Source organism: Sesamum indicum, linkage group LG7, assembly GCF_026168435.1.
Source record: "Sesamum indicum cultivar Baizhima isolate 11 linkage group LG7, ASM2616843v1, whole genome shotgun sequence".
Classification (NCBI taxonomy): domain Eukaryota; kingdom Viridiplantae; phylum Streptophyta; class Magnoliopsida; order Lamiales; family Pedaliaceae; genus Sesamum; species Sesamum indicum.
The window spans coordinates 8,194,384-8,210,594 of NC_142663.1; the positions used below are offsets into that span (position 1 = coordinate 8,194,384).

Genomic DNA, 16,211 nt, shown 5'->3' on the forward strand with positions numbered 1-16,211 from the left:
TGCATATTAGATTATTAGCTAAATTTCAAAATTAACCTCATTTTTTAGTGAATGAAAGATTAAACTGTGAAATTAGATGTAAAAAACTTAAAGTTAATGAATTAATTAAAAAAATTTGTTTAAGTAGGCATAAAGCGTAATTAAATAAAAATAATGATTAGGGTGGAATTAAAATCTACAATTGTAAATTTATAAAAATATAATCTTGATGAAAATTAATTTATATTTATATTTACCCTCAAGATATAAATTTGGTATGTTCAATCGCAGAATAATAAAAATCAACAAAGTTTAATTTAGTTGGCAAAGGTAAAATCCATTGATCAAGAGGTTATGTATTCGAATCTCATCAATATATAAATAATTATATAGTTATTAGCTACTCTTATACATTCGATATTGATAACTAATTTATATTAATTATCAGTAATTGAAATTTATATTATAATTATGATCATTTTAATTTAAGTAAATATATATAGATGGATATGGCAGAGGAAGGAGAGGGCTTATTAATGCATGTCATCTATATTATACAAAAATGAATGGCCCTCCATACTCACAAAAGACGATTAATACAACGCTATACCAATTTTTTGTAAAGTCAAAAATACCCTTCAACTACTAATATAACTAACTTATTCAACTTTTTAAATTTTAATTAACTGATAAATTAATTTATTTTTCTTTTACTTTATTTTGTTTCTGTTTTAAATATAATATATTTATTTATAAAATTACTCTTTTTTTAACATAGTCTAAAATAAAAAAATTATTTATTATATGCACACAAATAGACGTGTTACAACATATAACATATTCAAAGATATTCGTAAACAGGTGTTGAGAGTAGAGAGGTAGCAAAGTCAAAAACGGAATAAGGGGAACAACCAAATCCAGAAGCAATTGGGATTAGCCAGTGGTTGGTTGTTAGCTCAAAGTTAAAAGCTCCGCACTCAAGAAGCCAAGTCTACCCAAATACGGCGCCGTCTCCTACACTCTTTTCTTTCAACTATATAATAACAAGCACTAGTTAAGTAAATAAAAAATCAGACCCTTATTTTGGTAGACTTGACGCCGTCTGTTATCTCACTGTCTGACCCCAGCTTCTTTTCTTTTTCTCTCTCTTTCGCATGTCTTTTTCAATTCAGCAAAGGAGTGTGGGGGGCGTCAACCATACAGTCAACGCCTTCACGGCTGGGAGACGGACGGGGCTTCTCTGAGGCAGGGTTCGCCTCCGCCTATTGTGGCGGATTGCACGGTCAAGACCGACATGCTGGGGGAAGTGGGTGGGTTGGAGGCGGCGGGGGGTTTTCGGGAGTGAGAAGTGGCGGTGGAGATGGCGGTGGCGAGGGAAATAGGCATGAGGCATAGGCCCTTTCCTTGAAGGTATTGCATGGCGGAACCCATGTCCTCCTCCATCAGCTTCGCCACCTGGTGCTCCGTCACCGTCATCCCCCCGCCGTCTTTGGTGTTTGACGTTGACGCCGTCTGCGCCGTTCCGTTCCCGCTCCTTCCCTGCTCATTCACCAAATTAATTCTTGAATATATTTAATTTCTCAAATGCATCATTGGTTACAATATAATTACTTTATATAACCTCGATTAATTATTTTATAGATAAAATTTTAAAATTAATCTTACCCTCAAAATCGATAAACAATATAATAAATTATAATTAAATAAAAATGGAATGAAGAAGATGATTGTTAAATGAAATTTAATTCTAAAAGTAATTATTAAAACAAGAAAACATAATAAACAAAAAATAACACTCCAAATATAAGTTTATGTGTTGAATAAAAAGGCCAATTTTAAAATAATAGTTAAAAAGAAAAAAAAAACAGTAATAGTGTAGTTTGAATTCCCCAACAAATGCAATCCACCTCATATTGACCAAAGAGTTGAAGTTGAATGGAAAAAGGAGTAGGAGTAAGGGGTTGGGGAGATGGAATCTGAAAAGGAGCACTCACGCGTGATACTTTTTATGGTTTTGTTGTTTTGTGATGATGATAGCTCAATTTTGAGAGGGACTCCCCCCAACCTTAACCACCACCATCATCCCCTTCTCATTTTTTCTTAGTGCACTAGGATAGGGGGTGGGAATACTTTGATTTCAACTCATTACCTTTTTATTTTCTATAAGAAAAATAATGTCAATTTATTTAATTTTATGTTTTAATATATTTTTAATTCTGTAATTTTAATATTTTTTTTAAATTTTGTAACTTTTTGATATTTTACAATTTTGATCCATCTGTGTGTATAATAAATTATTATATAACAAAGGAAAAGAAACATTACCTCAGAGGACATATCAGCAACAAGTGGGGCAACAGCTGCTGCACCTCCCAGTCTGCTCATACTTAGAACCTGTTCAGTGTTCACAAACAAAATTATATTTAAAATATATATATAATATTTTGTAATTCTCCACCAACTAATATAAGGGTTTTTCAATAATTTCTAATCTTGTGGTGGAAATAAATAGTAAAATATTAATGTAAATTTAAAAAGTTGGGATTGTTTAAAAATTCAAATTTAAAAGTCAAAAAATAAAAGTTAAAGTATTTGAAAATATAAATTAATATTTATAATTTTTGCTAAATAAATTGTAGAAGTAGGAAGCTATACTTTGAATTAAAAAAATAAAATAAAATAAAAAGAATGAAAGAACAAAGTACTTTGACTTGGAGCTGGAGGAATTTGACATAGTCGATGATCTCATCCAGCATAGAGGCTTTGTCCGTCTGTCATTTCATAACCAGAAACCATAATACATGTTAAAATCTCATACATCCATCATATGGTATCTCATTATTTACTTGTGATTAACTTCATCAAATGTCCCATCATCATTATCATTATGATTATGATTATCATAAAATTCCTTCCACCTTTGCTACCAAGTCCCAACACTACCTAATACATTCTCATGATCAATCACCAAATCAGACACCTACCCACATTTAATATACTAATCATAATAATTAGTATTCACTAATGACACCACGTGAGAGACACCAACACACACATATATATATATACGTATATATATATCTTGGTTTATCTTCAATTATTTATTAATTGATATATAAATTGTATATTCAACACATGACTCATTTTCTCAACTTCCATAAATTTATAGGATAATTATATTTACACTCCCTATTTTATAAAATATTTACACAAATTATTCATATTTTTTTGAATAATTATACATACACTCATGACTCACCAAATACATATATCATCTATATAAACCACCTATATTTTATGAAAGAATAACACATACACCCCACAAACATTAACATCATTACGCAAACTATCATAATTTATGTAATTTTATAAAATATAATAATAATTTGTATAAATAAATCACGGGTCAAAGTGTATAAAGATAATTATATTTAAATTTAAATATCACCAAACTAACAAATTAATTTATCACTTTTCTTGTTGTAGTGTGATTAGGCACTTTCTTTAATTCGGACATTAATGACACTGCAAATATATTATAACTACAATATATATGATTAATTCAGATATAATGACTAATACAAAAGTAAATGACCTTATTAGCATTGGGTACAAGCTCCTGTAGCGCCTTCATTCTCTCCGCAATCCTCTCTCTCCGTAACTGCCAACATTTCATTTTCACCCAGAAAAGGTAAAAAAACGTATCAACCCCAAATATTCTCACAACAATCATACACAGACAAAATCAAGAAATGTGACAAGAAAAGGCACTGAAATTGATTTCAGAAACGAATTTTGTACTGTGTAGGACTATTACTTACTCTTTCAGCTATGCTGTGGGGGTCAGTCGCCTGTCCTCTCCTGGCCCTCACCTTCTGCCGCGGCGCTCCGCCGCTTGAACCGCTCGCAGCAGGTTGATTTGCCGCCGCTCCCCCGCCGGTGCCCAAGTTCTGGGTCTGCAACTGCAATGCCAATATCGTTATTAATACGTAATTAATGTGGCTAAAGAGGCTTGTGAAGAAGAAAGTGTTGGATGAAACCTGAGGATGGTGGAAATGCTGAGGTTGATTTAAAGTTTGACAGAGGGATCCCGTGAAATTACCATCGAACAGAGCTTTAACCGCTGCATCATTTACCTGCTGAGGTAATTTAATACGGAACAGTTACACGATTTTTCATTTATCAAAGAAGAACAAGATTTCTCCGTATGGTATTAAGAACAGTTTTGAATAGAAATAAAAAGGGGAAAAACACTGACCAGGCTAGAAGACTTGAACGAGGTGCCGTCAACGGCGTCGTTTTGGTCGCCGTGAGGCATGGGAAGAAGGGCATCATCTGCTCCTCCGGTGGGGGAGCGGAGGCCTCTGGAGAGCAACAATTGCTGCTGAAGCATCAAGGCCTTAAGGGCGCCGTTGCTGATCTGGTGCTGCCTCAGCTTCGACGCCAAAACCGCTGCCGGTTGCTCCTCCATATGCGGTGGAGCATGGTCTTCGGCCCAGGGGAAGGAGGCGGAAGGCACGGAGGAGAGGATTTGTTCTAGAAAATCATCGTTGGACGTGGGCGGATCGAAGTGGGAAGACCCCAACATCTGGGGTAGTTGGATTTCTTGAAGGGATGATGAGATTTGGTGTTGGTTTAGCAGTGGGTTAATGTTGTTCATGGCGCCAAATTCTCTGCTCACAGGCTGCATGTGTTGGATGATAATCTCCACAATCAGAAGCTAAAAAATTCTCAGAAAATGGAAGAGGAAAACTCGGAAGTTTTGATTAATTCACTCTCACTCAATAACTGGAGAAGGTATGATTCGAAAGGAATACAAATTAGAGACGACAGAGGAGACATGAAAGCAGCAGAATCATGCTTGGGGTCTGGGATATATGGAATGTTTATGGAAAGATGATGTCTCTCTACAAATATACATATATATATATATATAGAGAGAGAGAGAGAGAGTAATGTAGTTATGTGTGCAAGTGTGTGTATGTATATTGTATGTATAGATAGACTGTGAAGGGTTTATAAACGTGGGGCTCTATAATTAGGGGATAATATTTCTGGTTGGGTGAAGATTAAAGTGGATTCGGGTTAGAGCGTTGAGGAAATTACGATTCCTGTAAATTTCAATACCTTATCTACAATTTTCGCCAAATTGCGTTTTAGCCTCTTAATTTACACTAAATTCGATTTTTACTCTCTTTTACTATAATGGTAATTCCCACTTTAATCCTCTATCTTCTAAGTTTCCCAATTTTGGTCGTATTGTAAAATTATGATGAATCTTTGGCCAAAACATTTTGTTTCATTTTTAGAAAAATCAATATTCTAAAGAATTTTAACTTTTTATTTTAGTTAATTATCATAGTTAATACAGTAAAAAACATGATGAATATTAATTAATGGGCGACAATTATTAGCTGTTCATGTAGATGAGGCAAAAAAATGTTAAGTATATAAAGTTAAAAAATTATGTCAAATATTGATTAATCATGCTCAAAATTTATCATGATTTTATTTGACTCATATAGTAGAAAGTATTATTAATTTATCATGATTTTTAAATCATGATCATTTATAATATAAGAAATAATTCATTTTTCATCATAGTTTAACTTAATTTATGTTGCAATGTTTATTTTATAATATCTAACTTTTTACGGCAAACGAAAGTATTTTTTACATAGCTGGTTTTGAACACCGAACCACTATCAATTTAGAGAGTGTTCGGCTAAATTTATTTAAAAGAATTTTATAAGCTCATATATCTTATAAAACGTTAGATTTTATTTTGAAAATAAGTTCAAGTGTTTATATAAAATAAGGTTATTGAGTTTATAAAATATTAGTAATGAGAAATTTATAATTAATTTTAATTTTTTTTTATTAAGATCTAGAAAATAAATTAGCAACTCCGCACCTTTTCCTTAAGCTCATAAAATCTTATATATAGAGCTTATAACCTCTTTTTCTAAAAAAATGATCAAATACTTTGTAATATTTTATAAAATATTTTAAAAAGCTTACAAGCTCACCCAAACATCTTGTTAGATTATTTTTTAAATTTAATAGACGACCGGCCCTAATAATTAATTAGTATTATCCAACTTATAACATAACTATTAATTCTTGAATAATAACATTCTTCATAACCAATAATTCAAAGTACGTATATATCTATACTAAATAATAATAAAAAAATACATACTTTATGCATAAATAATATGTGGTTTATGACATTACTACATTAATTTTTTATTTTGCTGATAATACCTTTAAATTGGATATCTTTTTTTTTTTTTTTACTATGTGATGTATCAATTTATATGTTTAATTTTTATTTATAATATATTTTAAAATACAAAAAATTATATGTATATAAGAATGATGTATCATGATGGTCAATATATATATATATATATAAATATATACTTCATGTCTTGAATAATTGCATTATTTTTAATTATCTTAATATTTTGCACATTAAACATCATCAGATTATTTTTTAATTAATTGTTTGCAATAAGGGAAGAATTTAAATTAAAGGTGGAGTATGAATCAATATATATAGTAGATACACAATAAATATAATATAACCAATAATTCATATATGCTTTTTTGAAAGAAATTGACAAAAATACATGCTTAACCAAAAATCAATTTTTTTAGAATTATATAAATATTTTATCATATTTTTAAGAAAATATATTCAGAAAAACCTTTTAATTAATTTTTCTTTATCTATAAGAAAAAATAATTAATAACTTAATTTTATTACCAAATAAATAAAATCTTTTTATAAAATTTTTTTGTGTATTTTTTGTACTCATTCATTACTTAATTTTGAGTCTGTAACATATAATAAAATTCAAACTATTTAATTTACTAATTTTCTATTACTTCATTATAATTAAAAGATATTTTTCCAATTAAGAAAATTATAATTAAACTTAAAATGTAAAATTATTAGAAAAAAAAAACTCTTTGAACTTTATATATATATATAATATAAGGGCAAGAATTGTTCAAAAATTCAATTATAGGGGTAAGTATTATATTTATTATTTTAGGGGGTAAGTGCGACATTAATGATAGTTTAGGGGTAAAGTGTATTTTACCCTTTTATTAATAATAATTATAAACAAATGGTGATCCTTAAATTGTAATTATTACTTTATTTTTTTCATATATATATATATATTGTTCTCTTAGTTTAGTTATTAATCATATAATTAAGTACCTATCCCAATTATTAGTGTGATGTAACTATATATTAAAAACTATACTAATTAATTAAATAGAACTATATATATATATGAATTTGCAGTCATCAATAATATATATATATAATCTTCCGAATCATACACATTTATTGCCTTGGAATCACCAAAATCAAACCCTAGTTAATTTAATGTCTTGCATAGCTTCGTTATGGTTCCCATTTTAAAATTTGTCTTCCCAACGATGGCATGCATCATCCAAGGGCCAAATATTAATAGTCTGTTTTATGAGATTTTCAAAATAATTTTAAATTTTTTTATAAAAATTTTAAAATTAAAAAATTCAATACATTTAGTTAGTTTCGTATTCGGGTTTTCTTCAAAAAGTGGATTGTAAGAACATGTACAATATGTGTGTATAAGTTGTGTAAGCAATCACACTAGTAGTCAAGCTAACGAACACGGGCTTCGCATGTGCTCTCGCCATTTATTTTTTAAAGAAATTCGAATATGAGACTAAATGTGTAGAGTGTTCTCAATTTTAAGTCGAATTTGAAAATTTCATAAGTATAGGCTTAAAGATTTAAATATATTTTTGGTCCTGTAACTTTGGCACTTTGGTTTTTTTTTTTTTTAATTTTTCAACTATGTTGAAAAAAGTGAACCGTTCAGAGCAAAAGCCCAATTTAAATGAACTACGTGAGGTGTACATAATTTAGTCCGATAATTTTTCAAAATATGGCACTGGAAGGGCCAAAATTGCAAAATATCAAAAAGTTACAGGACTCTTCTGCAACCCCTAGAAAGATAAAGAATAAAAATATCAAAATTGAAAGGAGAGCATGATTTATTCCGCAATATTTGTAAAATTCGGCACCAAAAGGACCGCGATTGTGAAATGTCAAAAAGTCACAGGACTATTTTACAATCTAGAAAGATAAAGGATAAAAATGCAAAAATTATATTACCAAAAACATATTTAAACAGATATATGTCATGATAAATAAAATTTTCAGATTTTAGAACCATTTTAAAAGTTCCATAAAATTTAAAAATAATTTGACCAAAAAATTGAAAATCGATCTGAAAATTGACACATTAATTCATTGTATATGTCGATTAAAAATTGGTACTTCTCATGACCTTATTAGAATTATGTGTCATGATAAATAACAACGAAGTTAAAACTTAAAACGACTGACTTAACCCAATTCTGCAATGATATAATGCCAGTTGAATTAAAAAAAAAAAAACTCATCTAATAGGCACAAAATCCTCTGAACCAAAAAAAAACCCTAAAATGATACACCTTCTTGAGCTTTGAATTATTATGTCTAAAATCAGAGCATTTGTCGCCCTTTTCAAATAGAGTTTGGGGGGTCGACGCATTATTCTTTTTATTATTTTTTTTATTTATTATTAGTGTTTTCATATAGGGCATGTTGCATTTATCTCCTATAAACTTAAATAGGATTTATTTAAAAAAGAATAAATATATATACATATATACAAATCTCAGAAGTACCATTTTCTTTTTGGTGGGTGTGATATGGGTTATAAGGGTTTAATTACATTTTTAATCCTATAATTATAGATATTTGTTTTTTTGATTCGTTAAGTTGTTTTGTAATTTGCTCTTTTACATTTTTAATTTTAGCGATTTAAGGACAAAGTAGATTTTAATTTTTAAAGTTGTCGGAAAGTGGCATGTGTAAATCATCGCTGGTTAATAATTCGATGATGTTTTTATGATATGGCAAGAGTAGACACTTTTTTACTACGCCACGTCACCCCCCCCCAACCCGTCTCTTTTATCAGTTTGTTCTTGCCATGTCATATAAAAAATCAACCAATAACTTCATTTTTTCCAATTTTTAACTGGCACATGACTTTCACATACTACTTTCCTGCCAACTCTATTCTTAAATCAAGAAAATAAGAAACGTAAAAAGGACCAAATAATTACAACCCCAACAACTTAAAATAATTGAAATATCAAACAACTATAATTATAAGACTAGAAATGCAATTAAACCCACGGGTAAGAGTAGCAACTGCCCTACACCTGTTACATATCGATCTGCAAAGAAATGCGACTAGAAATTTAATATTTAACTATAGTTAATTGTCATGGTTAACAATAAATAGTCATTAATTACAGCCGCGCATCTGTAGCTGGCCGTGGTTTTTGCGAGTATGACTAAAATATTTGTTATGACTAAAAACCATGACAAAAAATACTTGCTGCTAAAAATAGTTTTCATGCTGTATGATCTAAATTTTTGTATCATTTATCCATAATTAATAATAATTATTTATCATAATTTTAATCCATAATCCATAAATTATAGCTAATTGTAAATTTTCATGTAATGGTTCATATATATATATATATATATATATGTTTTGAGGCATGCAGAATCACAGAGCAGTGGTAGATTAAAGTCTTGAAACGAGAAGAATATCATAAACTGGATTAACATATGTTATACTATTCTGTTCGAATATCAACTCCTTGTGATCGAAATCTGTCTGCATGAACTCCGACCACAGAATTATTAGATTGATACAATGTTTGTTTCTATTATTTTCCCCCTCAAATCGTTCTTAGTAAGTACGACTATTAGTACAATCTGGACGTGTGTAAAAAGCCTACGTGTTTAGGTCCATGTTCGTTGCATCAAGAACCAGATTTTTTATACTATGAGTTGGAACCGTAGATGTCCGAGATTGATTTCATAAAATAAGATGACCAAAATATGCCTAGAATCAGTTCCCACAGTACTTCGATTTGATCTTTGTTCTTGATTTGCATATATTAATTATATATGTGTTGACTATTTATTTTATTCGAACAAATTTTATGTTATTATTATTAATGTTAGATTCCCTAAAAGTGTTTGAATGTATAAGTATTGATATATGAGACGATGAACCTGTCCAAATGGGGATGGTAAATAGGATATAGGTAGGGTGGGGGTCTGCTCAGGACCAAACTCGACCATGTGGGGTGGGGAGGGGCGGTTTGAATTTCAACTCCAATTAGTACCAGGGTAGGGCTGCTTGCGTCTGGAGTCTGGTCGGTATAGATTCTAAGTCTTTGTTTTCCTGCAATAAACTCTTAACCAACCAATTATAAGTTGTGCGCTCCTTCAAAAACACTCGTCTTGCAAGAATAAATTAAACAACGCAGGTGTTAAGAGTGTTCTAAACTTGTCTTGTTGTCATTCCTACCTATAAATTGATACAGTGACGTATATTTTACCCAAATTCATTTTATTTGAGATTCAGTCTATTCAAAGTTGAGTTTGAATAGTTATCACATCGGCTATTCTCCTTCGACAGAATTACACTGATAAAATACTAAATTCTAATCGCTCGATTGCACCGAATTTGTTGAGCATTAATAATAGAATAAGAATATTGCGTGTACAATATACTTATTTCAGTTAGCAAATAAAGCAACAACTTGTGAAAAGAACATATGCTTATAAATGGGCTAACATGAATTTTAATTAAAGATGTAAAATAAAAGTTTGAATCATCAATAAAGTATAGTGTTATATATAGGATATAAGACATGATTTGAAGTTGATGTGTGGGATTGTGTCCAAAATGGATTACATAGTTCATATTCCTTGCTTACCAGCAACACATATTTGACAACATTTCTAACATGTCTTTTATGGTATAATTAAATTAAAGATATATACATATATATATATATATTCCAGCTATAAATTAAAGAAGGAAAATTATTTTTTTCGTCTTTTAATTTTACGCTTTATTAGATTTAGTCTTGTAAGTATGCACATTAACTAATTAGTTCTGTAAATTTGCAAAATGATGAAATTAAGTCCAATTTAGGATTTTCTTGTGAATTTATCGAAAACTTTTAAAATTTACGCCGGAATTTGCACGTGTGGTAAATTTTTGTTGAATTATCTGGTCACTTATCCAGCTTACCCTTCACGTATAATGAGCTTTGGAGGAAAAAAAGGAGGTTTCTTCCCTCCAAAACATGTCTAACATGGCTTCCAAGTCATTTCCAAGACCACATAATATTAAAATCCTCCAAAATTTTACAACTCAGCTGCCATTTTACCTTTTTTGAGCAAAAATACCACCACTGGAGGACTATTTGTCATCATTTTACAAACTTACAGGATTAATTAGTTAATGGGCATACTTCAGGATTAAATCTAACAGAAAGTAAAATTAAAGGACGAAAAAAATAATTTTCCCAATTAAAAATGCAATATGAATTAATATATAGTCGCGTAATTTAATTTCTTTTAGAATTAATCAACTATATATATATATATTATGAGCCTTTAACATATTTGGTCCGATTTTTTTTATTTTTAATTTATACTCTCTTAACTCTGCTTTTTTACGCATTTGGTCGAGGGGGCTCAAATTCGGCCATATTTATGTAATTTTGGTCCTGTTTGGCAAATTTCATCCTGTCCTAAAATTTTCTAGATGAAACATTTAGTGTCCTCACTAATTTGGCTTTTAACGAGCAACGACTAGAATTCTTTTTCTCTAATTAAACCCTAGCTCCTTTTTTTTTTTCTCTCATTTTTTCAAAGAGAATTGCGAAAAATTTGATTAAAATTACTTCTCTTGTTGAACAAGTTAGCAGTTCGAACGTCGAGTTTTAAGGGACTTTTGCACTCTTTTTGTTTAGGGTTTTAGATTGGGAATTTTGCGGGAGGTTTTGGACTCTGATTGGTACGTAGAAATAAATTTGATCGAGGAGAATAGAATAAATTTAGATTAGGAACAAAAATAAGAATAGAATGATTTTGAATAAAGGAATGGAAAAAAGAATTGAATTAAAACTTTTCAAATAATTCATTTATATATTTTGCAAACAATGAAACTTTAAAGAAAAAAAATTGAGCGATGTCTGATTACATAAGAAATATTATTTTGAAATGTTAAATTAATTACAAATTTATTGGATATTTTCAAATATTTAATTTTTTTAATAAATACTTATTATAATTATTCCCCTAAAATATAATTTGAATTATTATAAAAAAATTATTTATAAAATATATATTACCCAAAATTTATGACTTTTATGATTTGTATAGAAATACGTACTATAATGTTTATAATTAATATTTGCATAATTTGCGTTGATATATGTATTGAATTATTGTTTAAAATACTGTCAATGCAATTTTAAAATATTATATTGAGCATATATATGTACTATAAAATAAGCAAATTTATACATATAATTGATATATAATAATTATGATATGATATATATTAATTAAATATTGTACAAGTAAGTGAATATGAAATACATAAGTTAATATAACATAATTATTTTATAAAATTATATGCATAAGTATATAGTAATATCACTTTTAAATACATTTACAAATATTAAGCTTCTAAATATTTTTTGTACTATATAATTTATTAAAAGTTATAAATTTTTAAAATTTATTTTGATTGAAAATTTGAGTAAATTTTTTTTGAATAAAATATACTTTAAGGAGTGAAATAAAAAATATCATGAGTAAGCAAGAAGGACATTTTTATCCTATTATGCCAAATTATTTTACCGGGGGAGGGGGTTGTTACCTTTCATACTTTAGGCGGTGAATGCGACCATGGGACCATAGGTATACTTTAGGGGTACAAAATGTATTTAACCCAGTATTAAATAATTCTTTTCTCCAACCGTTCAAACTTTTAGATAAAATAATTTTAACATCGTGTCAAAGCTAGACTAAATAAGATGTCGTGAGTTCAGATCTCATTACCGCTTTTTTATTAAAAAAAAAAAAAGAGAAAATAGAAGAGTTTCGCGTGCAAGACTTGATTTTGCATTCACTGGAAGAAATATAATTTTTTTTATCATAATTAATTACATAAAATAAAAGTAAGAAATCATGATTAATACTATTTCAAGGATATTCAATGATTACTAACCTTTGTTTTTTCAAGTGAGGTCAAAACATTGTTCATAGTTAAAAGTTACTAAAATCATAGTAAATATTAGTTATTAATGGTCAAAATTTAAGTTTAACGCTTGTTTTGTTTAATCAAAATAAAAAGTATTAATTTATTATTATTTTTAATCATAATAAATTGATAATTATAATATAAAACACAATTTATTTTTCATTTCATAATAACATAAGAGGACGTGCTAAATGTATTAAACATTAAATAATTCTCCTAAACAATCAAAACTTTTACGAGGGGGTTCATTCAACAAAATCCCATATATCATTTTATTATAATCAAGTCCCTATCCAATTAAATTTTTACACGACTAATTTCGTCTCTTATTATTTTAATAAAAAGAAACATGACGTAGTTCTGGCGTGGAGAACACAATAATTTTATCTTACATATATTTATTATAATAAAGTGATCCACTAATTAATGATGTCCGAATGATTAAGGGTGAAATCCCATGAATAAATTTGAGATCATGATTTTAAATTTTATTGAATGTGTGGATATTTATTTTATTTTATCTGAAAATATAATTTGATTAATAATATTTAATTATAGTGATGTATTGATTGAATTAATATATTATTTAATTATTTAATTTATTAAAATATGAATGTAATTATATAATTATAATAATGAAAAAAAGTGATCAACTAAAAAATTGGTGAGAATAATTAATTGAATAATTAATTTCAGCCGGAATCCATATAGGAAACCATTATATGTAGTCTTGTATTATTAATGATTAGTCAACTCTTTACACTTTCTTACTAACATTTATTACACAATTTAATTAATACATGAAAAATAAAATAAAATTGCAATAGGACAACATGTTTAGTTATAGTGTATGGGCATCTGTAGTAACAATCCACAGCATATTCTGCAACTTACAGATACTTCGAGACCAGCCTAATTAATTTTCTATTGTTATAATTAATTATGGTTTCTTTAATAATACTATGCAATTTCAATATATTAAATTCAAATATTAATTTAACATATCAAAATAATTTAAATCAACGTAAACGTTCAAAAAAAATAAAGAAACAATAAAATATTATATATAAAAGTACATATATATACCCACATTTATGGGACTGGAGCTCGCATAATGTTTTAATTGTGAAACTTCAACCTTATCAATCAAACAGTGCCTAGTTTAGCTAATTATAGTTTTCTTGCAGTGTAGTACATTAGTTAAAGGATTAATCTCACTTAATTAAATATTAGGGTAAATTAAAATGAGCTCCTCTGAATTTTAATATAATTATAAATATCTCATTTTTATTTGTGAAATTATTAATACCCTCTCAATTTTAACAGTTATCTAACAATTATAGCTGAATTTGTTAGTCTCTATAAGATTTTTATCTATTTCTTATGGTGAACACTAACCAAAATACCCTTATAGATTATAAAATATATATTCTTTTACTTACTTTGAAACTTCTCTAAATTTTTTTTATGGATTAGGTGGATAATTTTTTAAAAAATTCCGTCCACCTGTTCCAATTCTTTTACAAATTTTCAAATTTTTTAGGAAAAAAACGGGGATAAAGCTGACAATTCAAAGCCTCCATCCAAAGATTATATAATTTCATCAAATATTATAAGGGTATTGATAATTTCTCAAATAATAAAGGGGTATTCATAACGATATCAAATTTTGAGGATCCCGTTGTAATTTATGATAAATATTATAAATCTTACTTCAAAAAAAGTGGAACTTGGCACAGTTTGGATGACCCTTCCACAGACCGTGCCATATTGGAGTGGGTATTGACACGCATGAGGAACGAAAAATAGTCGATGACGTCATGATCCTCATTCTTTATGTGTTATTGTTTTGGCACGGCAAAATCGTTACCAATGATGTTTCAAAATAATAGTTACAATTTCTATTCCTAAGAATGGTCAAAACTTGTAACTATAAACAATTGGAACTCTGTTTCGAACACATTATTAAAATTAGGGACTTCCTTGAGTTGACCATTCCTATATATGAGACAATTGATGAAAAAAAATGACAGTTAGTAAATATATTCCAAAATGAAGTACAATTTAGAACTATTTAAGTGTTCAGCTGGTCTAATATTACAACAACTGTTCCGAAGTATTAGTTCTACCTAAAACCTAATATGTTACAACGACCGTGGCTAAATGAGTTTCAAGTTGGAATGGTTGTTGTATATTATTAATATTGTATTACTAAGCCTGTTCTAAAGATAGTTAACAACTATAATTCAAGGGATAAAAAATCGTTCCTATGTGTGGTCCTATAACCATCACGGAATGTAAATTAACGGCTATTTATGTATTCTAGTAACCGTTCCAAATTCTCCTATATATATATATATATATATATGTTCATCTCTTTCCATTTAATTTCACTATCTTCTTCCATTCTTCTTATATTATCTCTATTTCCTCAACCTCTCTTGAATTTTCTTGATCTCTCACTATCCCACTAATATTTTTATACTCTCGTTCATCAATCTCTCTCGAATTTTTGTTGATATTTGAAGTTATTTTAATCAAGTAACAACTTTAACAATTTATTAGTCAGTTGATATTTGTTGTACTTTGTCAATTAAATAGAATGTTATAATAATATATGTGTGTGTGTAGGACCCATCATGTTAAGACACTTAAGTAGATAGATGTATGAGAAGAACTTGCCAAAGAGGGCGGGTCTTACTCTGGAGTTTGAAGATGGTCTGGTTACATTTATAGAATGGGTCAAGTCTCAACATGCATATATGAACGGTGAGAAAATTAACTGTCCTTATTGGAAGTGCAAAAACTAAGTTTTCAAAACCCCCAACGAGGTAAATTTTAATTTGTATATGAAAGATTTTAAGTCGGAGTATTATAATTAGACTTCACATGGCGAGGAGAGGGTGTAGGAGTACTTTGAGCCCATCACCGTGCCCCTTTGCAGGAGGAGCAAACTCCCGCTGCTCCTATGGAGGAGGGTACCAGTACGCATTGGGGTGATGCGGCGCAGATAGATTGGGTGCAGAG

At 28.9% G+C, this 16,211-nt stretch overlaps 1 protein-coding gene across 2 annotated transcripts; it reads right to left on the reverse strand.

The window, feature by feature from the left end:
* Nucleotides 1–759: 759 nt before the first annotated feature.
* Nucleotides 760–4,903, reverse strand: LOC105166363 (bHLH transcription factor RHL1-like). 2 transcript variants are annotated; one of them, XM_088882895.1, is made up of 7 exons: nucleotides 4,238–4,903; nucleotides 4,020–4,115; nucleotides 3,801–3,941; nucleotides 3,575–3,640; nucleotides 2,685–2,750; nucleotides 2,305–2,373; nucleotides 760–1,518 (listed from the first exon to the last, which is right to left on the reverse strand). In XM_088882895.1, the coding sequence occupies exons 1-7, from the start codon at nucleotides 4,667–4,669 to the stop codon at nucleotides 1,192–1,194; spliced, it is 1,197 nt and encodes a 398-aa protein (XP_088739021.1). In that variant the 5' UTR covers nucleotides 4,670–4,903; the 3' UTR covers nucleotides 760–1,191. The 2 variants fall into 2 exon arrangements, with proteins under 2 accessions (XP_088739021.1, XP_088739020.1); XM_088882894.1 differs by having other exon boundaries at nucleotides 4,020–4,118.
* Between the last annotated feature and the right edge of the window lie 11,308 nt (nucleotides 4,904–16,211).